The sequence below is a fragment of the Melospiza melodia genome, unplaced genomic scaffold (genome assembly GCF_035770615.1).
Source record: "Melospiza melodia melodia isolate bMelMel2 unplaced genomic scaffold, bMelMel2.pri scaffold_411, whole genome shotgun sequence".
Taxonomy (NCBI): domain Eukaryota; kingdom Metazoa; phylum Chordata; class Aves; order Passeriformes; family Passerellidae; genus Melospiza; species Melospiza melodia.
Window position 1 is genome coordinate 1 of NW_026948732.1, and position 25,249 is coordinate 25,249.

General features: G+C 51.0%; 1 protein-coding gene across 1 annotated transcript in view; it reads right to left on the minus strand.

Moving 5' to 3' along the window:
* Positions 1-1,114: 1,114 nt before the first annotated feature.
* Positions 1,115-25,249, minus strand: part of LOC134434555 (bifunctional epoxide hydrolase 2-like) — a gene marked incomplete at its 3' end in the record, with an annotated part of 38,354 nt that continues 14,219 nt past the window's right edge. Inside the window, 12 exon segments of the mRNA XM_063183224.1 lie at positions 1,115-1,166; positions 1,169-1,216; positions 3,170-3,215; positions 4,981-5,055; positions 8,154-8,265; positions 11,913-11,998; positions 13,304-13,330; positions 14,753-14,787; positions 18,579-18,657; positions 19,679-19,774; positions 20,935-21,015; positions 24,021-24,143. Of these exon segments, the coding sequence (XP_063039294.1) occupies positions 1,115-1,166; positions 1,169-1,216; positions 3,170-3,215; positions 4,981-5,055; positions 8,154-8,265; positions 11,913-11,998; positions 13,304-13,330; positions 14,753-14,787; positions 18,579-18,657; positions 19,679-19,774; positions 20,935-21,015; positions 24,021-24,143 (860 nt within the window).

A 25,249-nucleotide genomic window follows, 5' to 3' on the forward strand; every position in this document is an offset into this window, starting at 1 on the left:
TGGGATGGGGGATGGGGGATCGGGGATGGGGGATTGGGATCGGGGCAGGGATCGGGGATCGGGGATGGGGGATTGGGGATTGGGGATGGGGGATGGGGGATCGGGGATGGGGGATTGGGGATCGGGTATCGGGGATTGGGGATCGGGGCAGGGATCGGGGATTGGGGATGGGGGATGGGGGATTGGGGATCGGGGATCGGGGATCAGGGATCGGGGCAGGGATCGGGGATCGGGGATTGGGGATTGGGGATGGGGGATTGGGGATCGGGGATCGGGGATCAGGGATTGGGGATCGGGGATCAGAGCGGGGATCGGGGATCAGGGATCAGGGATGGGGGATCGGGATCAGGGATGGGGGATGGGGGATCGGGGATTGGGGATTGGGGATCAGAGCGGGGATCGGGGATCGGGGATGGGGGATCGGGGATCAGGGATGGGGGATCGGGGATCGGGGATTGGGGATCAGGGATTGGGGATCAGAGCGGGGATCGGGGATCGGGGATCGGGCAGAGATTGGGGATCGGGGATGGGGGCAGGGACCGAGGATCGGGGCAGGGATCGGGGATCAGGGATCAGGGATCGGAGCAGGGATTGGGATCGGGGATTGGGGATCAGAGCGGGGATCGCGGATCGGGGATCGGGGATCAGGGATCGGGGCAGGGATCAGAGCGGGGATCGGGGATGGGGGATGGGGGATGGGGGATTGGGGATCGGGGATCGGGGATTGGGGATCGGGGATTGGGGATCGGGGATGGGGATGGGGGATCGGGGATGGGGGATGGGGGACCGGGGATCGGGGATGGGGGATGGGGGATCGGGGATCGGGGATGGGGGATCGGGGATGGGGGATCGGGAATCGGGGATCGGGGCAGGGATTGGGGATCGGGGATTGGGGATCGGGGATCGGGGATCGGGGATCGGGGATGGGGGATCAGGGCGGGGATTGGGGATCGGGGATCGGGGATCGGGGATCAGGGATTGGGGATCGGGGATCAGGGCAGGGATCGGGGCAGGGATCAGGGATCGGGGATCGGGACCAGGATCGGGACCAGGATCGGGACCAGGATCGGGGCAGGGATCAGAGATCAGGGACCAGGGATCTGGTGGGTCCCACCTGAATCCGGATTTCTGGAACTGCCGGACGTAGTGCCGCAGCACGGCCGGGGCAGCAGGCGGCTCTCGGGGGGATCCTCGGGGAGCCCCACCAGGAGACCCCCTGGGGACACCAACGGGAGGGAGGGAGGGATCCACCACCCGCAATGGGGATCCACCACCCGCAATGGGGATCCACTCACCACCCGCAATGGGGATCCACCCACAATGGGGATCCACCACCCGCAATGGGGATCCACCCACAATGGGGATCCACCACCCGCAATGGGGATCCACCACCCGCAATGGGGATCCACCACCCGCAATGGGGATCCACCACATCCCACCCCCCCAGCCCCCCTCCCCGGGCCGCCCTCGGCGTTCCTGACACCCCTCGGGGCCTCCCCGGATCCCTCGGGATCCCCCCCAGATCCCGCTGGAACCCCTGAGGATCCCCCAAATCCCAGGGGATCCCCCCCAGATCCCACAGGATCCCCCCCAGATCCCACTGGAACCCCTGAGGATCCCCCAAATCCCAGGGGATCCCCCCAGATCCCAGGGGATGGATCCCCCCATTCCCACAGAATTCCCACATCCCAGGAGCCCCCCAAATCCCAGGGATTCCCCCATTGCCAGGGGGATCCCCAACTCCAGGATTCCCCAAATCCACAGGATCTCCATTCCTGGCACCCCCCAATCCCAGGGGATCCCCCAAATCCCACGGGATCCCCCTCATTTCCCAGGGGATCCCCAAATCCCAGCATTCCCCATTGCCACAGAATTCCCACAGTCCCAGGACCCCCCAAATCCCACGGGACCCCCCCATTTCCAGGCGATCCCCCCCAAATCCCAAAGGATCCCCCCAAAATCCCACAGGGTCCCCATTCCTGGCACCCCCCAATCCCAGGTGATCCCCCCAAATCCCACAGGATCCCCCAAATCCCCCTGGATTCCCCTCATTTCCCAACACCACGGGATCCCCCCATTGCCAGGGGATCCCCCAAATCCCCGAGGTTCCCCCAAATCCCAGGGGATTCCCCATTCCTGGCACCCCCAAATCCCACAGAATCCCCCCATTTCCCAATCCCAGGGGATCCCCCATTTCCAGGTGATGCCCCAATCCCTGAGGTTCCCCCAAATCCCACAGGATCTCCCCATTCCTGGCACCCCCCAATCCCAGGGGATCCCCCAAATTCCACAGGACCCCCCAAATCCCACAGAGTCCCCCAAATCCCACAGGATCCCCCCATTTCCCAACCCCAAAGGATCCCCCATTCCCAGGGGATCCCTCCAAGTCCCTGAGGTTCCCCCACTCCCACAGGATCCCCATTCCTGGCATCCCCCAAATCCCTGAGGTTCCCCAAATCCCACAGAATCCCCCAAATCCCCCTGGATTCCCCCATTTCCCAATCCCAGGGGATCCCCCATTTCCAGGTGATGCCCCAATCCCTGAGGTTTCCCCACTCCCACAGGATCCCCATTCCTGGGAATCCCCCAAATCCCCGAGGTTCCCCAAATCCCACAGAATCCCCCCCAAATCCCACTGGATCCCCCATTTCCCAATCCCACAGGGTCCCCCATTCCCAGGGGATCCCCAAATCCCAAAGAATCCCCCCAAATTCCACTGGATCCCCCCATTTCCCAATCCCACAGGATCCCCCATTGCCAGGGGATCCCCCAAATCCCACAGAATCCCCCCAAATCCCACAGGGTCCCCATTCCTGGGATCCCCCATTCCCCAGGGGATCCCCCAAATCCCACAGAATCCCCCCAAATCCCACGGGATCCTCCATTCCCAGGGGATCCCCAAAATCCCTGAGGTTCCCCCAAATCCCACAGGATCCCCATTCCTGGCACCCCCCAATCCCAGGGGATCCCCCCATTTCCCAATCCCACTGGATCCCCCCATTCCCAGGGGATCCCCAAATCCCAAAGAATCCCCCCCGATCCCAGGGGATCCCAAATCCCACAGAATTCCCACATCCCAGGATCCCCCAAATCCCAGGGGATCCCCATTCCCATTCCCATTCCCGATCCCAGAGGATCCCGGGGATCCCCGCTGTTCCCGGCTCCCCACCTCTCTGGCGGACGCTGCGCGTGTCCAGGCTCACGGGCAGCCGATCCTGCGGGGTCACGGCATCCAATCCTCCCCGGGAATCCCCACGGCCCAAATCCCGATCCCGATCCCAAACCCCAAACCCCAAATCCTGAACCCCAAATCCTGAACCCCAAATCCCAATCCCGATCCCGATCCCAAACCCCAAACCCCAAATCCTGAACCCCAAATCCCAATCCCTACCCCAAACCCCAATTCCCAAATCCCCAACCCTAAATCCCAATCTGAAATCCTGACCCCAATCCCAAACCCCAAATCCCCAACCCCAAACCCCAATCCTAAATCCCAAATCCCAAATCCCAATCCCAAATCCCAAATCCCCAATCCCAAATCTGGATCCCCAATCCCCAATCCCAAGCCCCAAATCCCAAACCCCAAATCCTGAACCCCGAATCCCAATCCCAATCCCAAACCCAAATCCAAATCCCAAACCCCAAATCCCAAATCCCAAACCCTAAATCCCAATCCCAAATCCCAACCCCAAATCCCAAATCCCAACCCTGATCCCAAATCCCAAATCCCAAATCCCAAATCCCAAACCCAATCCCAACCCCAAACCCCAAATCCCAACCAACCTCAATCCTAAAACCCAATCCCAAATGCCAATCCCGATCCCGATCCCGATCCCAAATCCCAATCCCAAATCCCAAATCCCCAACCCTAAATCCCAATCTCAATCCCAAATCCTAAATCCTGACCCCAATCCCAAATCCTAATCCAACCCCAGATCCCAAATCCCCAATCGCCAATCCCAAATCCCCAATCCCCAATCCCAAATTCCCAAATCCCCAATCCCAAATCCCAATTCCCAATTCCAAATCCCAAACCCCAAATCCCAATCCCAACCCCAAACCCCAAATCCCAAACCCTCAATCCTAAAACCCAATCCCAAATACCAATCCCGACCCCGATCCCGATCCGAAATCCCCAATCCCAAACCCCAATTCCCAAATCCCCAACCCTAAATCCCAATCTCAATCCCAAATCCCAAACCCCAAACACCAAACCCCAGCCCCAAATCCCAAACCCAAAATCCCAAACCCAAAATCCCAATCCCAAACCCCAAATCCCAATCCCAAATCCCCACCCCCAAACCTCCAATCCCGGACCCCAAATCCCAAATCCCAAATCCCAAATCCCAAATCCCAAATCCCAATCCCAAACCCCAAAGCTCCAATCCTAAAACCCAATCCCAAATCCCAATCCCGATCCCAAGTCCCAATCTCAATCCCAAACCCCAAATCCTGACCCCAATCCCAAATCCCAAATCCCAAACCCCAATCCCAAATCCCAAATCCCAAATCCCAATCCCAAATCCCAAACCCCAAATCCCAAACCCCAAATCCCAATTCCCATATCCCCAATCCCAATTCCAAATCCCAAACCCCAAATCCAAATCCCCAACCCCAAATCCCAATTCCCAAATCCCAATCCCAAATCCCAATCCCAAACCCCAAATCCCAAATCCCAAATCCCAAATCCCAATTCCCAAATCCCAAACCCCAAATCCCCAATCCCAATCCCAAACCCCAAATCCCAAACCCCAAATCCCAAACCCCAATTCCCAAATCCCAAATCCCAAACCCCAAATCCCAATCCCAATTCCCAAATCCCATTCCCAAATCCCATTCCCAAATCCCCAACCCCAAACCCCAATTCCCAGTTCCCAAATCCCAAATTCCCAACCCTAAATCCCAATCCCAAAGCCCCAATCCCAAATCCCAATCCAAAACCCAAAATCCCAAATCCCCAAACCCAGACCCCGGTGCCACCTCGGGCGCGGCCGATCGGATCAGGATCTTCAGGGTCCTCCCGATGTCCTTCTCCAGCTCCGCCTCCGCCACGCCCTGCAACGCCGGGACAACCCCAAAAACTCCGGGATACACCCCAAAAACAGCGGGAAAAACCCCAAAAACACCGGGACAACCCCAAAAACACCGGGATCCACCCCAAAAACTCCGGGAGAACCCCAAAAACTCCGGGATCCACCCCAAAAACTCCGGGATCCACCCCAAAACCACTGGGATCGACCCCAAAAACACCGGGAGAACCCCAAAAACTCCGGGATCCACCCCAAAAACTCCGGGATCAGATCCCAAAAACACCGGGACAACCCCAAAAACTCCGGGATCCACCCCAAAACCACCGGGATCTACCCCAAAAACAGCGGGATCGACCCCAAAAACACCGGGATACACCCCAAAAACTCCGGGATCCACCCCAAAAACAGCGGGAAAAACCCCAAAACAGCGGGATAGACCCCAGAAACACCGGGAGAACCCCAAAAACTCCGGGATCCACCCCAAAACCTCCGGGATTGACCCCAAAAACAGCGGGATCCACCCAAAAACAGCGGGAAAAACCCCAAAACAGTGGGATCGACCCCAAAATCACCGGAATCGACCCCAAAAACAGCGGGAAAAACCCCAAAAACAGCGGGATTGACCCCAGAAACACCGGGACAACCCAAAACCAGCGGGATCGACCCCAAAATCACCGGGATCGACCCCAAAAACAGCGGGATTGACCCCCAAAACAGCAGGATCGACCCCAAAAACAGCGGGACAAACCCCAAAACCAGCAGGACAAACCCCAAAACCACCAGGATCGACCCCAAAACCAGCGGGATCGACCCCAAAATCACCGGGAGAACCCCAAAAACTCCGGGATCGACCCCAAAACCACGGGGATCGACCCCAAAACCAGTGGGATCGACCCCAAAAACAGCGGGGAAAACCCCAAAACAGTGGGATCGACCCCAAAATCACCGGAATCGACCCCAAAACTCCGGGATCGACCCCAAAAACACCGGGACAACCCCAAAAACTCCGGGATCCACCCCAAAAACAGCGGGATCGACCCCAAAAACACCGGGAGAACCCCAAAATCACCGGGATCGACCCCAAAAACACCGGGATACACCCCAAAAACAGCGGGACAGACCCCAGAAACAGCGGGATCGACCCCAAAAACTCCGGGATCGACCCCAAAACTCCGGGATCGACCCCAAAAACAGCGGGAAAAACCCCCAAAACTCTGGGATCGACCCAAAAACTCCAGGATCGACCCCAAAAACTCCGGGATCCACCCCAAAAACAGCGGGAAAAACCCCAAAAACTCCGGGATAAACCCCAAATCACCGGGATCGACCCCAAAAACTCCGGGATCCACCCCAAAAACAGCGGGATCAGATCCCAAAAACAGCGGGATCGACCCCAAAAACAGCAGGATAGACCCCAAAAACACCGGGATACACCCCAAAAACAGCGGGACAGACCCCAGAAACAGCGGGATCGACCCCAAAAACTCCGGGATCCACCCCAAAAACTCCGGGATCCACCCCAAAAACAGCGGGATACACCCCAAAAACTCCGGGATAAACCCCAAAAACACCGGGACAACCCCAAAAACTCCGGGATACACCCCAAAAACAGCGGGATCGAACCCAAAAACAGCGGGATACACCCCAAAAACTCCGGGATAAACCCCAAAAACTCCAGGATCCACCCCAAAACCACCGGGATCCACCCCAAAAACAGCGGGATCAGATCCCAAAAACAGCGGGAAAAACCCCAAATCTCACATCCCAATCCCAAGTTGTAAACCCCAAATCTCAAATCCCGAACCCCGAACCCCAAACCCTGAACCTCAGACCCAAAATCCCAAACCCCAGTCCCGATCCTGATCCCGAACCAGAATCCCAAACCCAGCAGGATAAACCCCAAAAACACCGGGATCAACCCCAAATCCCAAATCCCAAACCCCAAATCCCAAACCCCAGATCCCAAATCCAAAGCCCCAATCCCGCTCCTGATCCCAAAACCCAAATCCCAAAAACACCGGGATCGACCCCAAAACCACCGGGATCGACCCCAAAAACAGCGGGATCGACCCCAAAACCACCGGGAAAAACCCCAAAACCACCGGGATAAACCCCAAAAACAGTGGGAAAAACCCCAAAACCACCGGGGAAAACCCTAAAAACCCTGGGAAAACCCCAAAAACACCGGGATCGACCCCAAACCCCAAACCCCAGATCCCAAATCCAAAGCCCCAATCCCGCTCCTGATCCCAAAACCCAAATCCCAAAAAGACCAGGACAGACCCCAAAACCACCGGGATAAACCCCAAAAACAGCGGGAAAAACCCAAAAACAGTGGGAAAAACCCCAAATCTCACATCCCAATCCCAAATCCCAAACCCCAAATCCCGAGAATTTCAAACCCCAAATCCCAAACCTCAAATCCCAAACCCAAAGCCCCAATCCCGCTCCTGATCCCGAACCCCAAATCCCAAAAAGACCAGGACAGACCCCAAAACCACCGGGATCGACCCCAAAACCAGCCGGATTTAGGATCAGGGATTTGGGATTCTTGGGATTTAGGATCAGGAATTTGGGGTTTTTGGGGTTTAGGATCAGGAATTTGGGATATTTGGGATTTGGGATCAGTGATTTGGGATATTTGGGGTTCAGGATGAGGGATTTGGGATTTTGGGAATTTAGGATCAGGGATTTGGGATTCAGGATGAGGAATTTGGGATATTTGGGATTTAGGATCAGGGATTTGGGTTATTTGGGATTCGGGATCAAGGATTTGGGATTTTTGGGATTTAGGATCAGGGACTTGGAATTTTGGGAATTAGGATCAGGGATTTGGGATTCAGGATCAGGGATTTGGGACATTTGGGATTTAGGATTTGGGTTATTTGGGATTTGGGATCAGGGATTTGGGGTTTTTTGGGATTCAGGATCAGGGATTTGGGATTCAGGATCAGGGATTTGGGATTCAGGATCAGGGATTTGGGACATTTGGGATTCAGGATCAGGGATTTGGGATTTAGGGTCAGGGATTTGGGATTCGGGATCAGGGATTTGGGATTTCTGGGATTCGGGATCAGGAATTTGGGATTTGGGACATTTGGGGTTCGGGATTTGGGGTCTGACCGGCTCCTGGAAGTAGAGCTGGTAATCGAACTCCGGGATCTGACGCAGCTTCTCCAGGACGTCGGAGTTGGGGTCGGGCGGCCGGAACGGCGTGTTCAGAACGGCCACCGCCCTGCACATCATCGGGGATTTATATGGGATTTATATGGGATTGATAGGGGATTGATAGGGGAATAATTGGGAGTTTTATAGGGGATTTATTGGGGATTTATTGGGGATTTATTGGGGATTTATTGGGGATTTATTGGGGATTGATTGGGGATTTATTGGGGATTTATTGGGGAATAATTAGGAATTTTATAGGGGATTTATTGGGGATTTTATAATGGATTGTTCAGACCGGCCACGGCCCTGCAGGTTATCGGGGATTTTATATGGGATTTATTGGGGATTGATAGGGGATTTATTGGGGATTTATTGGGGATTTTATAGGAGATTTTATATGGGATTTATTGGGGATTTTATAACGGCGTGTTCAGAACGGCCACGGCCCTGCAGGTTTATTGCAATAAATCGGGGATTTATTGGGGATTGATTGGGGATTTATTGGGGATTGATTGGGGATTTTATATGGGATTTATTGGGGATTTTATATGGGATTTATTGGGGATTGATTGGGGATTTATTGGGGATTTATTGGGGGTTTATTGGGGTTTATAGGGGATTTATTGGGGATTTATTGGGGATTTTATAATGGATTGTTCAGAACGGCCACGGCCCTGGAAATCATCGGGGATTTTATATGGGATTGATTGGGGATTTTATATGGGATTTATATGGGATTTATATGGGATTTATTGGGGATTTATTGGGGATTTATTGGGGATTTATTGGGGTTTATTGGGGATTTATTGGGGATTTATTGGGGATTTTATAATGGATTGTTCAGAACGGCCACCACCCTGGAAATCATCGGGGATTTTATATGGGATTTATTGGGGATTTATTGGGGATTTATTGGGGATTTTATAACGGCGTGTTCAGAACGGCCACCGCCCTGCAGATTTATTGCAATAAATCGGGGATTTATTGGGGGTTATTGGGGGTTTATTGGGGATTTATTGGGGATTGATTGGGGATTTATTGGGGATTTATTGGGGATTGATAGGGGATTTATTGGGGATTTATTGGGAATTGATTGGGGTTTATTGGGGATTTATGGGGGATTTTATAATGGATTGTTCAGAACGGCCACGGCCCTGGAAATCATCGGGGATTTTATATGGGATTTATTGGGGATTTTATATGGGATTTATATGGGAGTTTATATGGGATTTATATGGGATTTATTGGGGATTTATTGGGGGTTTATTGGGGAATAATTGGGAATTTCATAGGGGATTTATTGGGGATTTCATAATGGATTGTTCAGAACGGCCACCGCCCTGCAAATCATCGGGGATTTATTGGGGATTTATTGGGGATTTATTAGGGAATTAATAGGGGATTGATAGGGGATTGATAAGGGATTGATTGGGGATTTATTGAGGATTTATAGGGGACTTATTGGGGATTTATAGGGGATTTTATAGGGGGGTTTATACGGGATGTATAGGGGATTTTATACGGGATTTATTGGAGATTTTATAGGGGATTAATAGGGGATTTATTGGGGGTTTATTGGGGATTGATAAGGGATTGATTGGGGATTGATAGGGGATTTATTGGGGATTTATTTGGATTTATTGGGGATTTATTGGGGAATAATTGGGAATTTTATATGGGATTTATTGGGGATTTTATAACGGAGTGTTCAGAACGGCCACCGCCCTGCAGATCATCGGGGATTTATTGGGGCTTTATTGAAGATTTTATAGGGGATTTTATCGGGGATTTATTGGGGATTGATCGGGGATTTTATTGGGGATTGATTGGGGATTGATCGGGGATTTTATAGGGGATTTATTGGGGATTTATTGGGGATTTATTGGGGATTTTATATGGGATTTATTGGGGATTTTATAATGGATTGTTCAGAACGGCCACCGCCCTGGAAATCATTCGGGGATTTTATATGGGATTTATTGGGGATTTTATAGGGGATTTATTGGGGATTTATTGGGGTTTATTGGGGATTTTATAGGGAATTTATTTGGGGTTTATTGGGGATTTATTGGGGATTTTATAATGGAGTGTTCAGAACGGCCACGGCCCTGGAAATCATCGGGGATTTTATATGGGATTGATTGGGGATTTATTGGGGATTTATTGGGGATTTTATATGGGATTTATTGGGGATTGTATAGGGGATTTATATGGGATTTATTGGGGATGTTATAATGGATTGTTCAGAACGGCCACCGCCCTGCAGGTTATCGGGGATTTATTGGGGATTGATTGGGGTTTATTGGGGATTAATAGGGGATTGATTGGGGATTTATTGGGGATTTATTGGGGATTTTATAACGGTGTGTTCAGAACAGCCACGGCCCTGCAGGTTATACAGGGGATTTATTGGGGATTATTGGGGAATAATTGGGAATTTTATATGCGATTTATTGGGGACTTATAGGGGAATAATTGGGGATTTATTGGAGATTGATAGGGGATTGATCGGGGATTTTATATGGGATTTATTGGGAATTTATTGGGGATTTATTGGGGATTGATTGGGGATTTATTGGGGATTTATTGGGGATTTTATAATGGCGTGTTCAGAACGGCCACCGCCCTGCAGATTTTATAGGGGATTTATTGGGGACTTATAGGGGAATAATTGGGGATTTATTGGAGATTGATAGGGGATTGATCGGGGATTTTATATGGGATTTATTGGGGATTTATTGGGGTTTATTGGGGATTTATTGGGGATTTTATAATGGAGTGTTCAGAACAGCCACTGCCCTGCAGATTTTATAGGGGATTTATTGGGGTTTATTGGGGAATAATTGGGGATTTATTGGAGATTGATAGGGGATTGATCGGGGATTTTATAGGGGATTTATTGGGGATTTATTGGGGATTGATCGGGGATTTTATAGGGGATTTATTGGAGATTTATTGGGGATTTATTGGGGTTTATTGGGGATTTATTGGGGATTTTATAATGGATTGTTCAGAACGGCCACCGCCCTGGAAATCATCTGGGATTTTATATGGGATTTATTGGGGATTTTATATGGGATTTATATGGTATTTATTGGGGATTTTATATGGGATTTATATGGGATTTATTGGGGATTAATTGGGGATTTTATATGGGATTTATATGGGATTTATTGGGGATTTATTGGGGATTGATAGGGGAATAATTGGGAATTTTATATGGGATTTATTGGGGATTGATAGGGGATTTATGGGGGATTAATAGGGGATTTTATATGGGATTGATAGGGGATTTATTGGGGATTTATGGGGGATTTATTGGGGGTTTATAGGAAACTTTATAGGGGATTTACTGGGGTATGATTGGGGATTTATTGGGAATTTATTGGGGATTTATTGGGGATTTATTGGGGGTTTATTGGGGATTGATAGGGGATTGATAGGGGATTTATTGGGGGTTTATTGGGGATTGATAGGGGATTGATAGGGGATTTATTGTGGATTTATTTGGGATTTTATAGGGGGTTTATAGGGGATTTATTGGGGGTTTATTGGGGATTGATAGGGGATTTTATACAGGTTTTATTGGGGATTTATTGGGGATTTTTTGGGGATTGATAGGGGATTTATTGGGGATTTAGGGGGTTTTTTCTTTATTTTGGGATTTTTGTTTATGGGTTTTTTATGATTTTGGGGTTTCGGTGCCGGCCTCACCGCACGCGCTCGGGGTAGAACAGAGCCACGTTCCAGGCCATGGCCCCGCCCCAGTCGTGGCCAACCAGGATCACCTGCGGGATTCCCTGCGGAAAGGGACAAACCCCGAAAACCCCAAAAATCCCAAATCCAAAAATCCCGAAAAACCGAAATCCCAAAACCCAAAAATCCCAGATCCCCAAATGCAAAACCCCACGCCCCAGATCCCAATCCCAAATCCCAAATCCCAAACCCTAGAGCCCAAAAATTAAAAAAATTCTGAAATCCCAAAAACCCCGAATCCCAAACCCCAGGCCCCAAAAATCCCAAAAATACCAAATCAAAAAATCCCGAAAAACCGAAATCCCAAAACCCAAAAATCCCAGATCCCCACATACAAAATCCCAAGCCCCAGATCCCAATCCCAAATCCCAAATCCCAAACCGTAGAGACCAAAAATTAAAAAAAAAATCCCGAATTTCAAAATTCTGAAATCCCAAAAACCCCGAATCCCAAATTCCAGGCCCCAAAAATCTCAAAAAATCCCAAATCAAAAAATCCCGAAAAATTGAAATCCCAAAACCCAAAAATCCCAGATCCCCAAATACGAAACCCCAAGCCCCAGATCCCAGTCCCAAACCTCAAATCCCAAATCTGAAACCCCAAAAACACCAAATCCCAAATCCCAAATATCCCAGGTGCCAAAGCCCAAACCCCGAGTCTCAAATCCCAAAAATCCCCAAAAATCCCAAATTTCAACAATTCCCAAAAATCCCAAACCCCGAAAATCCCAAACCCCAAAAATCCCAAACCTCAAAAATCCCAAACCCCAAAAATCCCAAAACCCCCAAACGCCAAACCCCAAATCCCAAATTCCAACTCCAGACCTCAAATCCCAAACACCAAAAATCCCCAAATCCCAAAATCCCCAAATCCCACATCCCAAAAACCAAATCCCAGAAACCCCGAATCCCAAACCCCAGGCCCCAAAAATCTCAAAAAATCCCAAATCAAAAAATCCCGAAAAATTGAAATCCCAAAACCCAAAAATCCCAGATCCCCAAATACGAAACCCCAAGTCCCAGATCCCAATCCCAAACCTCAAATCCCAAATCTGAAACCCCAAAAACACCAAATCGCAAATCCCAAATATCCCAGGTGCCAAAGCCCAAACCCCGAGTCTCAAATCCCAAAAATCCTGGATCCCAAAACCCCCAAAATCTCAAAAATCCCAAACCCCCAAATCCCCAAATCTCAAACCCGATATCCAGATCCCAAACCCCAAACCCCAAAAACCCCAAATCCCAAAAACCCCAAATCCCAAAAACCCCCAAACCCCAAAAACCCCCAAAATCCCAAAAACCCCAAAAATCCCAAAAACCCCCAAAATCCCAAAAACCCCAAATCCTCACCAGTTTATCCAGGAAAGTGATGAAATCCTGGGGAAAGAACGGGATCGGGATCAGATTGGGGATGGGATCGGGATTATTGGGATTATCGGGATCGGCGGGATCGGGATCAGATTGGGATTGGGATAAGATTGGGAATGGGATCGGGATTATTGGAATGATTGGGATCATTGCGATTGGGATCAGATTGGGATTGGGATCGGGATTGGGATTATTGGGATCAGCGGGATTGGGATCAGATCCTGTTGGGATTGGGATCGGGATTGGGATTATTGGGATCGGCGGGATTGGGATCAGCTCCCGTTGGGATTGGGATCGGGATTATTGGGATTATCGGGATCGGCGGGATCGGGATCAGATTGGGAATGGGATCAGGATTGGGATCATTGGCATCAGTGGGATCGGGGTCAGATCCCTTTGGGATCGGGATCGGTGGGATTGGGATCAGTCTGGGGTCATTGGGATCATTGGGATGGGGATCAGATCCCAATGGGATTGGGAGTGGCAGGATTGGGATCAGATCGGGATTGGGATCAGGATCAGCGGGATCGGGATCAGATCCCTTTGGGATCGGGATCAGTGGGATTGGGATCAGATTGGGATCATTGGGATCATTGGGATTGGGATCAGCGGGGTCAGGATCAGCGGGGTTGGGATCAGATCCCACTGGGATTGGGACTGGCAGGATTGGGATCAGATCAGGATCGGGATCGGGATCAGGATTAACGGGATTGGGATGATTGGGATCAGATCCCTTTGGGACTGGGATCATTGGATTGGGATCAGACCCTGATCAGATTGGGATCAGATCGGGATCAGGATCGGGATCAGGATCAGCGGGATCGGGATCAGATCCCCTCGGGATCGGCACCACTGGGATCAGATCGGGATCAGGATCAGGATTAGCGGGATCGGGATCAGATCCCTTTGGGACTGGCACCGTTGGGATCAGATCGGGATCAGGATCGGGATCAGGATCAGCGGGATCGGGATCAGATCCCTTTGGGATTGGCACCATTGGGATCAGATCGGGATCGGGATCGGGATCAGGATCAGCGGGATCGGGATCAGATCCCCTCGGGATCGGCACCACTGGGATCAGATCAGGATCGGGATCAGGATCAGCGGGATCGGGATCAGATCCCCTCGGGATCGGCACCGTTGGGATCAGATCCCCTCGGGATCGGCACCGTTGGGATCAGATCGGGATCGGGATCAGTGGGATCAGGATCAGCGGGATCGGGATCAGATCCCCTCGGGATCGGCACCGTTGGGATCAGATCGGGATCGGGATCAGTGGGATCAGGATCAGCGGGATCGGGATCAGATCCCCTCGGGATCGGCACCGTTGGGATCAGATCCCCTCGGGATCGGCGCCTCCCAGCCCCAGAATTCCCAAATTCCCCAAACCCCTGGGATTCCCCAAACCCCCAGACTCCCGGGGTCGCTCACCTTGCAGATCTGCTCCTGGGAATATTCCGAGATGTCTGCGGGCAAAAAATTCCAGCACTTTCTTTTCTTTTCCGGGATTTTTTTTTTTCCCAGGATTTTAAAATTTTTTTCCCCCCATAATTTATTTCCCACGTTTTTTTCCCCCCCACGTGATTTTTTTTCCCCATAATTTTTTCCCACCGTTTTTGTTTTCCCATTATTATAATTCCCATGGTTATCAATCCCCGTTGTTATCAATGAATCCCCATGGTTATCAATGCCCGTTATCAATGAATCCCCATAGTTATCAATGCCCATTATCAATCCCAGTTATTAATTCCCATTATCAATTAATCCCCATCGTTATGAATCCCCGTTGTTATCAATGAATCCCCATGGTTATCAATGCCCATTATCAATGCCCGTCGTTATCAATGAATCCCCATGGTTATCAATGCCCGTTATCAATGAATCCCCATGGTTATCAATGAATCCCCATGGTTATCAATGCCCATTATCAATGCCCGTCGTTATCAATGAATCCCCATGGTTATCAATGCCCGTTATCAATGAATCCCCATGGTTATCAATGAATCCCCATGGTTATCAATGCCCATTATCAATGTCCGTTGTTATCAATGAATCCCCATGGTTATCAATGCCCGTTATCAATCCCCGTTGTTATCAATGAATCCCCATTGTTATCAATGCCCGTTATCAATGAATCCCCGTTGTTATCAATGAATCCCCATGGTTATCAATGGCCGTTATCAATGAATCCCCATGGTTATCAATGCCCATTATCAATGCCCGTCGTTATCAATGAATCCCCATGGTTATCAATGCCCGTTATCAATGAATCCCCATGGTTATCAATGAATTCCCATGGTTATCAATGGCCATTATCAATGAATCCCCATGGTTATCAATGAATTCCCATGGTTATCAATGGCCATTATCAATCCCCGTTGTTATCAATGAATCCCCATGGTTATCAATGCCCGTTATCAATGAATCCCCATGGTTATCAATCCCCGTTATCAATGAATTCCCATGGTTATCAATCCCCCTGGTTATCAATGAATCCCCATGGTTATCAATGCCCGTTATCAATCCCCGTTGTTATCAATGAATCCCCATGGTTATCAATGCCCGTTATCAATCCCCGTTGTTATCAATGAATCCCCATTGTTATCAATGCCCGTTATCAATGAATCCCTGTTGTTATCAATGAATCCCCATGGTTATCAATCCCCGTTGTTATCAATGAATCCCCATGGTTATCAATGCCCATTATCAATCCCCGTTGTTATCAATGAATCCCCGCTGTTGTTATCAATGCCCGTTATCAATCCCCTTGTTGTTATCAATGAATCCCCATGGTTATCAGTGCCCATTATCAATCCCCGTTGTTATCAATGAATCCCCATGGTTATCAATGCCCATTGTTATCAATGAATCCCCATGGTTATCAAGGCCCGTTATCAATCCCCGTTATCAATGAATCCCCATGGTTGTCAATCCCCGTTGTTATCAATGGATCCCCGTTGTTATCAATGAATCCCCATGGTTATCAATGCCCATTGTTATCAATGAATCCCCATGGTTATCAATCCCCGTTGTTATCAATGAATCCCCATGGTTATCAATGAATCCCCTTGTTGTTATCAATGAATCCCCGCTGTTGTTATCAATGAATCCCCGTTGTTATCAATGAATCTCCACGGTTATCAATGCCCGTTCTCAATCCCCGTTGTTATCAATGAATCCCCATGGTTATCAATCCCCGTTGTTATCAATAAATCCCCATTGTTATCAATGAATCCCCATGGTTGTCAATGCCCGTTATCAATGAATCCCCGTTGTTATCAATGAATCCCCTTGTTGTTATCAATGAATCCCCGCTGTTGTTATCAATGAATCCCCGTTGTTATCAATGAACCCCCGCCGTTGTTATCAATGAATCCCCGCTGTTATCAATGAATCCCCGCTGTTGTTATCAATGAATCCCCTTGTTGTTATCAATGAATCCCCTTGTTGTTATCAATGAATCCCCTTGTTGTTATCAATGAACCCCCGCCGTTGTTATCAATGAATCCCCGTTGTTATCAATGAATCCCCACGGTTATCAATGCCCGTTATCAATCCTCGTTGTTATCAATGAATCCCCGTTGTTATCAATGAATCCCCTTGTTGTTATCAATGAATCCCCTTGTTGTTATCAATGAATCCCCGTTGTTATCAATGAATCCCCTTGTTGTTATCAATGAATCCCCTTGTTGTTATCAATGAATCCCCGTTGTTATCAATGAATCCCCGCCGTTGTTATCAATGAATCCCCTTGTTGTTATCAATGAATCCCCGCCGTTGTTATCAATGGATCCCCTTGTTGTTATCAATGAATCCCCGCTGTTGTTATCAATGAATCCCCGCTGTTGTTATCAATGAATCCCCGCTGTTGTTATCAATGAATCCCCGTTGTTATCAATGAATCCCCGCTGTTGTTATCAATGAATCCCCGCTGTTATCAATGAATCCCCGCTGTTGTTATCAATGAATCCCCTTGTTGTTATCAATGAATCCCCGCCGTTGTTATCAATGAATCCCCTTGTTGTTATCAATGAATCCCCGCCGTTGTTATCAATGGATCCCCTTGTTGTTATCAATGAATCCCCGCCGTTGTTATCAATGAATCCCCGCTGTTGTTATCAATGAATCCCCGTTGTTATCAATGAATCCCCGCTGTTGTTATCAATGAATCCCCGTTGTTATCAATGAATCCCCTTGTTGTTATCAATGAATCCCCGCCGTTGTTATCAATGAATCCCCACGGTTATCAATGCCCGTTATCAATCCCCGTTGTTATCAATGAATCCCCATGGTTATCAATGAATCCCCGTTGTTATCAATGAATCCCCACGGTTATCAATGCCCGTTATCAATCCCCGTTGTTATCAATGAATCCCCATGGTTATCAATGAATCCCCTTGTTGTTATCGATGAATCCCCGTTGTTATCAATGAATCCCCTTGTTGTTATCAATGAATCCCCTCCGTTGTTATCAATGAATCCCTGCCGTTGTTATCAATGAACCCCCGCCGTTGTTATCAATGAATCCCCGTTGTTATCAATGAATCCCCACGGTTATCAATGCCCGTTATCAATCCCCGCTGTTATCAATGAATCCCCGCTGTTATCAATGAATCCCCTTGTTGTTATCAATGAATCTCCTTGTTGTTATCAATGAATCCCCGCCGTTGTTATCAATGAATCCCCTTGCTGTTATCAATGAATCCCCGTTGTTATCAATGAATCCCCACGGTTATCAATGCCCGTTCTCAATCCCCGTTGTTATCAATGAATCCCCGCCGTTGTTATCAATGAATCCCCGCTGTTGTTATCAATGAACCCCCGCCGTTGTTATCAATGAATCCCCGCTGTTGTTATCAATGAATCCCCTTGTTGTTATCAATGAATCCCCTTGTTGTTATCAATGAATCCCCTTGTTGTTATCAATGAATCCCCGTTGTTATCAATGAATCCCCACGGTTATCAATGCCCGTTCTCAATCCCCGTTGTTATCAATGAATCCCCATGGTTATCAATCCCCGTTGTTATCAATGAATCCCCATGGTTATCAATGCCCGTTATCAATGAATCCCCATGGTTGTCAATGCCCGTTATCCATGAATCCCCGTTGTTATCAATGAATCCCCATGGTTATCAATGGCCATTATCAATCCCCATGGTTATCAATGGATCCCCGCTGTTGTTATCAATGAACGCCCGCCGTTGTTATCAATGAATCCCCGCGGTTCTCAATGGCGCTGCAGTTCCCCATTCTCACCGCTGGGGGCGCTGCTGTCCCCGTACCCCTTCATCTCCAGGGCGATCACGCGGAACCCGGCCCGGGCCAGCGGCTCCATCTGGGCGAAATTTTGGGAAATTTTGGGCGGATTTGGGGATTTTTGGGGAATTTTTTTGGGGGGAAACTTTGGGAATTTTGGGGGGAATTTCTGGGGAATTTTTGAGGAATTTTTGCAAATTTTCGCCGAATTTTTGAGGACTCTTTGCGGGAATTTTTGGGGGATTTTGGGGTAATTTTCGTGTTGTTTTTTTTTTTTTTTTTTTACTTTTGGGCGGATTTGGGGATTTTTGGGGAATTTTTTGGGGGGGAAACTTTGGGAATTTTGGGGGGAATTTCTGGGGAATTTTTGGGGAATTTTTGCAAATTTTCGCGGAATTTTTGAGGGATCTTTGCGGGAATTTTTGGGGGATTTTGGGGTAATTTTCGTGGTTTGTTTTTATTTTTTTTTAACTTTTGGGAAATTTGGGAAATTTTGGGTGGATTTGGGGATTTTGGGGGAATTTTTTGGGAAACTTTTGGGGAAACTTTGGGAATTTTGGGGGGAATTTCTGGGGAATATTGGGGGGAATTTTTTGGGATTTATTTAGGGAATTTTGGGGGATTTTTTTGGGATTTATTTTGGGAATTTTGGGGGGATTTTTTTGGCATTTATTTTGGGAATTTTGGGGGGATTTTGGGGGGATTTATTTCGGGAATTTTGGGGGGAATTTTTTTGGATTTATTTCGGGAATTTTGGGGGGAATTTTTTTGGGATTTCTTTGGGAATTTTGCGGGGAATTTTTCGGGATTTATTTTGGGAATTTTGGGGGGGAATTTTTTGGGATTTATTTGGGAATTTTGGGGGGATTTTTTTGGGACTTACTGTGGGAATTTTGGGGGGAATTTTTTGGGACCTTTTGGGGATGGTTTGGAAATTTTATGGGGAATTTCTGGGGAATTTTTTGGGACCTTTTGGGGATGGTTTGGAAGTTTTTGGGGGAATTTCTGGGGAATTTTTTGGGTGAAGTTTATGGGATTTTTTCGGGGGGGATTTTTGGGGGAATCCTCGGGCAATGTTTTGGGAATTTTCTGTGTCTGACCTGGAAGCGCCAGGAGAGCCAGGACTCGGGGAAGCCGTGGCACAGGCAGAGCGCCGGGCCCCGGCCCAGCTCCACAAAGTGCAGCTGCACGCCCGGCTGGGAAACCGAGGGAGGGAGGGAGGGAAAAACAAAATGGGAGGGAAAAAAATCGGGAATTCTGCAGGAAACGGGGCCAGGAAAAAACGGGAACGGGCGCTGCAGAGCCCAATCCCAGAGCGCGCAGCATTCCCAGCCTGGAATCCCGGCCACGCCCTGACATTCCCAGGAGATCCCAGCACGGATTCCCAGCAGATCCCGGTTTGGAATCCCAACCGTTCCCAGCAGATCCCATTCCCAGCAGATCCCGTTCCCGATCCCGTTCCCGATCCCGTTCCCGATCCCATTCCCATTCCTGATCCCATTCTCGATCCTGTTCCTGATCCCGTTCCCGATCCCATCCCCGATCCCGTCCCCGTTCCCGCCGCCCCGTACCCATTCCCAGAAAATCCCGGCCTGGAATCCCCCCCATTCCCAGCAGATCCCTGGAGATCCCAGCCATTTCCAGCTGATCCCAGCTTGGAATCCCAGCCATTCCCATTCCCGATCCCGTTCCCGAACCCGTTCCCGATCCCATTCCTGATCCCGTTCCCAATCCCGTTCCCAATCCCGTTCCCATTCCCAATCCCGTCCCCGATCCCGTTCCTGATCCCATTCCCGATCCCATTCCCGATCCCGTTCCCGTTCCCAATCCCGTCCCCGATCCCGTTCCCGATCCCGTTCCCAGCAGATCCCATCCCTGATCCTGTCCCCATTCCCGTTCCCGATCTCATTCCCGATCCCATTCCCGCTCCCGTTCCCGATCCCATTCCCAATCCCATTCCCGATCCCATTCCCGTTCCCGATCCCATTCCCGATCCCGATCCCATTCCCGATCCCAGCTGATCCCATTCCCAATCCCATCCCCGATCCCATTCCGGATCCCATTCCCGATCCCATTCCTGATCCCATCCCCATTCCCATTCCCGATCCCGTTCCCAATCCTGATCCCATTTCCGATCCCGATCCTGTTCCCGATCCCATTCCCGATCTCGTTCCCAATCCTGATCCTGTTCCCGATCCCATTCCCATTCCCATTCCCATTCCCGCTCCCATTCCCAATCCCATTCCCAGCAGATCCCATTCCCATTCCCGTTCCCGTTCCCGATCCCATTCCCGATCCCGTTCCCGTCCCCAATCCCGTTCCCGTTCCCGTCCCCGTTCCCGCTCCCGCCCCGCACCCGTATCGGGACGTATCCGTGTCCCAGCTCCTCGGGAGCGATCGGCTCCGGCGGCGCCTCCGCGTCCGCTCCAAACAGCAACTGCCGGAAACGGCGGCGGGATTGGGGATCCGGGGATCAGGGATTTGGGATCGGGGGTTTGGGATCACAGGTTTGAGATCGGGGATTTGGGATTTTGGGGATTTTGGGGTTTGGGATCGGGGGTTTGGGATCACAGGTTTGAGATCGGGGATTTGGGATCAGGGATTTGCGGATTTGGGGTTTGGGACTTTGGGGATTTGGGGTTTGGGACTTTGGGGATTTGGGGATTTTGGGGTTTGGGATCGGGGATTTGGGATCAGGGATTTGGGGATTTGGGATCAGGGGTTTCGGGGTTGGGGATTGGGGATTTGGAGATTTGGGGATCAGGGATTTTGGATCAGGGATTGGGGATTTGGGGATTTGGGGATCGGGGATTTGGGATTTGGGGATTTTGGGGTTTGGGACTTTGGGGGTTTGGGATCAGGGGTTTGGGATCGGGGATTTGGGATTTGGGGATTTGGGGATCGGGGATTTGGGATTTGGGGTTTGGGATCGGGGGTTTGGGACTTTGGGGATTTTGGGATCAGGGATTTGGGATCGGGGATTTGGGGATTTGGGGTTTGGGACTTTAGGGATTTGGGATTTGGGGATTTTGGGGTTTGGGACTTTGGGGGTTCAGGGTTAGGGGTTTGGGATCAGGGATTTTGGATCAGGGATTGGGGATTTGGGGATTTTGGGGTTTGGGATCAGGGGTTTGGGATCGGGGGTTTGGGGTTTGGGGATCAAGGGGTTTGGGACTTTGGGGGTTTGGGATCAGGGGTTTGGGGATCAGGGGGATCGGGGGTTTGGGATTTGGGATTTGGGGATTTTGGGATTTGGGACTTTGGGGGTTTGGCATTTGGGGGGTTTGGGATCAGAGGTTTGGGAGCAGGGATTTGGGATTTGGGGTTTGGGACTTTGGGGGGTTTGGGATCAGGGGTTTGGGATCAGGGATTGGGGATTTGGGGGGTTTGGGGATTTTGGGATCGGGGATTTGGGATCAGGGGTTTGGGATTTGGGGATCGAGGAGTTTGGGACTTTGGGGGTTTGGGATCGGGGATTTGAGATTTGGGGATTTTGGCATCAGGGATTTGGGCTCAGGGATTTGGGATTTTGGGGTTTGGGATTTGGGGTTTTGGGATCCGGGATCAGGGATGAGGGGTTTGGGATTTGGGGTTTGGGATCAGGGACTGGGGACTTTGGGGATTTGGGCATTTGGGATCAGGGATTTGGGATTTGGGATCTGGGATTTAGGATTTAGGATTTGAGATTTTTTTGTGATTCGAGATTCGCAAATTTTTTTTGGGGGGGGTTGAAGTTTGGAACTTTTGGGATTTGGGATTTTGGGGGGGGGGGATTTGGGGCTCAGGATCGGGGGGATCTGAGGCTCCTCCCAGCCCATCATCAATCAGCACCACCAGCACAGAACCATCTCCATCCACGGAACCCCATGGAAGGTCCCACCAAATCCCACCAGGTCCCACCAGATCCCACCAGGTCCCCCCAGATCCCACCAGGTCCCACCAAATCCCACCAAATCCCACCAGGTCCCACCAGGTCCCACCAGATCCCACCAGACCCCACCAGACCCCACCAGGTCCCACCAGGTCCCACCAGGTCCCACCAGATCCCCCAAGATCCCACCAGATCCCACCAGATCTCACCAGATCCCACCAGGTCCCACCAGATCCCACCAGGCCCCACCAGACCCCACCAAATCCCACCAGGTCCCCCCAGATCCCACCAGGTCCCACCAGGTCCCACCAAATCCCACCAGGTCCCACCAGGTCCCACCAGGTCCCACCAGGTCCCACCAAACCCCACCAGATCCCACCAGATCCCACCAGATCCCACCAGATCCCACCAGATCCCACCAGATCCCACCAGATCCCACCAAACCCCGCCAGGTCCCCCCAGATCCCACCAGGTCCCACCAGATCCCACCAGGTCCCACCAGATCCCACCAGGCCCCACCAGATCCCACCAAACCCCACCAGATACCACCAGGTCCCACCAGATCCCACCAGATCCCACCAGATCCCACCAGATCCCACCAAACCCCGCCAGGTCCCCCCAGATCCCACCAGGTCCCACCAGATCCCACCAGGTCCCACCAGATCCCACCAGGTCCCACCAGATCCCACCAGGCCCCACCAGATCCCACCAGATCCCACCAGATCGCCCCAGGTCCCACCAGGTCCCACCAGGTCCCACCAGATCCCACCAAACCCCACCAGGTCCCACCAGATCCCACCAGGTCCCACCAGGATCCCACCAAACCCCACCAGATCCCACCAGGTCTCACCAGATCCCACCAAACCCCATCAAACCCCACCAGATCCCCCCAGGTCCCCCCAGGTCCCACCAGGTCCCACCAGGTCCCACCAGGATCTGCCCAGATCCCACCAGATCCCACCAAACCCCACCAGATACCACCAGGTCCCACCAGGTCCCACCAGATCCCACCAAACCCCACCAGATCCCACCAGGTCCCACCAGGTCCCACCAGATCCCCCAGATCCCCACCCAGATCCCACCAGGTCCCACCAGGTCCCACCAAACCCCACCAGATCCCACCAGATCCCACCAGGTCCCACCGGATCCCCCCAGATCCCACCAAACCCCACCAGGTCCCACCAGGTCCCACCAGATCCCACCAGATCCCCCAGATCCCCACCCAGGTCCCACCAGATCCCACCAAACTCCACCAGGTCCCACCAGATCCCACCAAACCCCACCAGATCCCACCAAACCCCACCAGATCCTACCAGGTCCCACCAGGTCCCACCAGATCCCCCCAGATCCCACCAAACCCCACCAGGTCCCACCAAATCCCACCAAACCCCACCAGATCCCCCCAGACCCCACCAGATCCCACCAGGTCCCACCAGGTCCCACCAAACCCCACCAAACTCCACCAGGTCCCACCAGATCCCACCAAACCCCACCAGGTCCCACCAGGTCCCACCAGGTCCCACCAGATCCCCCCAGATCCCACCAGGGGCATTCCGGTGTTCCCCCCGCACCTGGAGCCCGGTGATCTCCTGCAGGTCCCTCAGGGCGCTCTCGGTGTCCCGCGCCAGCACGGCCGCCATGCCCAGCGCCCGCGCCGCCAACACGCTCTGCTCCTGCCCGTCCACCACGACCACCTGGGACACGGGGGGAAAACAAAAAATCCGGAATGCCGGGATCGTGGTGGTGGCATCTCCCGGGGCTTCACAACCCCGGGAACATCCGAGGATTGGTGGGATTGGGAAATTCCAGATTTTCTGGTTTTTTTCTGGGATGGTGGTGGCATCTGCCAGGGCTTCACAACCCTCAGAAAAATCCCAAGATTTGGGGGATGGACAATCCCAGTGTTTTGGGATTGTGGTGGCATCTCCCAGGGCTTCACATCCCTCAAAAAACCCCAAGATTTGGGGGATTGGGAAACTCCAAATTTTGTGATTTTTGGGACGGTGGTGGCATCTCCCAAGGCTTCCTGATCATCAGGAACGTCCAAGGATCTGGGGGATGGACAGTTCCAAATTTCCTGGATTTTGGGGATGGTGGTGGCATCTCCCAGGGCTTCACAACCCTCAGAAAAATCCCAAGGTTTGGGGATGGACAATTCCAAATTTTCTGGTTTTTTTGGGGATGGTGGTGGCATCTCCTGGGGCTTCAAATCCCCGGGAACATCTAAAGATTCAACCATGGATTTGTGGGATTGGGAAATTCCAAATGTTCTGGATTTTTTTTGGGATGGTGGTGGCATCTGCCAGGGCTTCCAAACCCTCACAAAAATCCCAAGATTTGGGGAAGGAAAACTCCAAATTTTCTGGTTTTTTTGGGGATGGTGGTGGCATCTCCTGGGGTTTCCTGATCATCAGGAACATCCGAGGACCTGGGGGATGGACAATTCCAAATTTTCTGGGGTTTTTTGGGGATGGTGGTGGCATCTCCTGGGGCTTCACATCCCCAGGAACATCCAAGGATGTGGGGGATGGACAATTCCAAATTTTCTGGGTTTTTTGGGGTGGTGGTGGCATCTCCCAGGGCTTCCCAACCCTCAGAAAAATCCCAAGATTTGGGGATGGACAATTCCTAATTTTTCCATTTTTTTTGGGGATGGTGGTGGCATCTCCCGTGGCTTCCCACCCCTCAAAAAACCCCAAGGTTTGGGGATGGACAATTCCAAATTTTCTGGGTTTTTTCTGGGATGGTGGTGGCATCTCCCAGGGCTTCAAATCCCCAGGAACATCCAAGGATCTGGGGG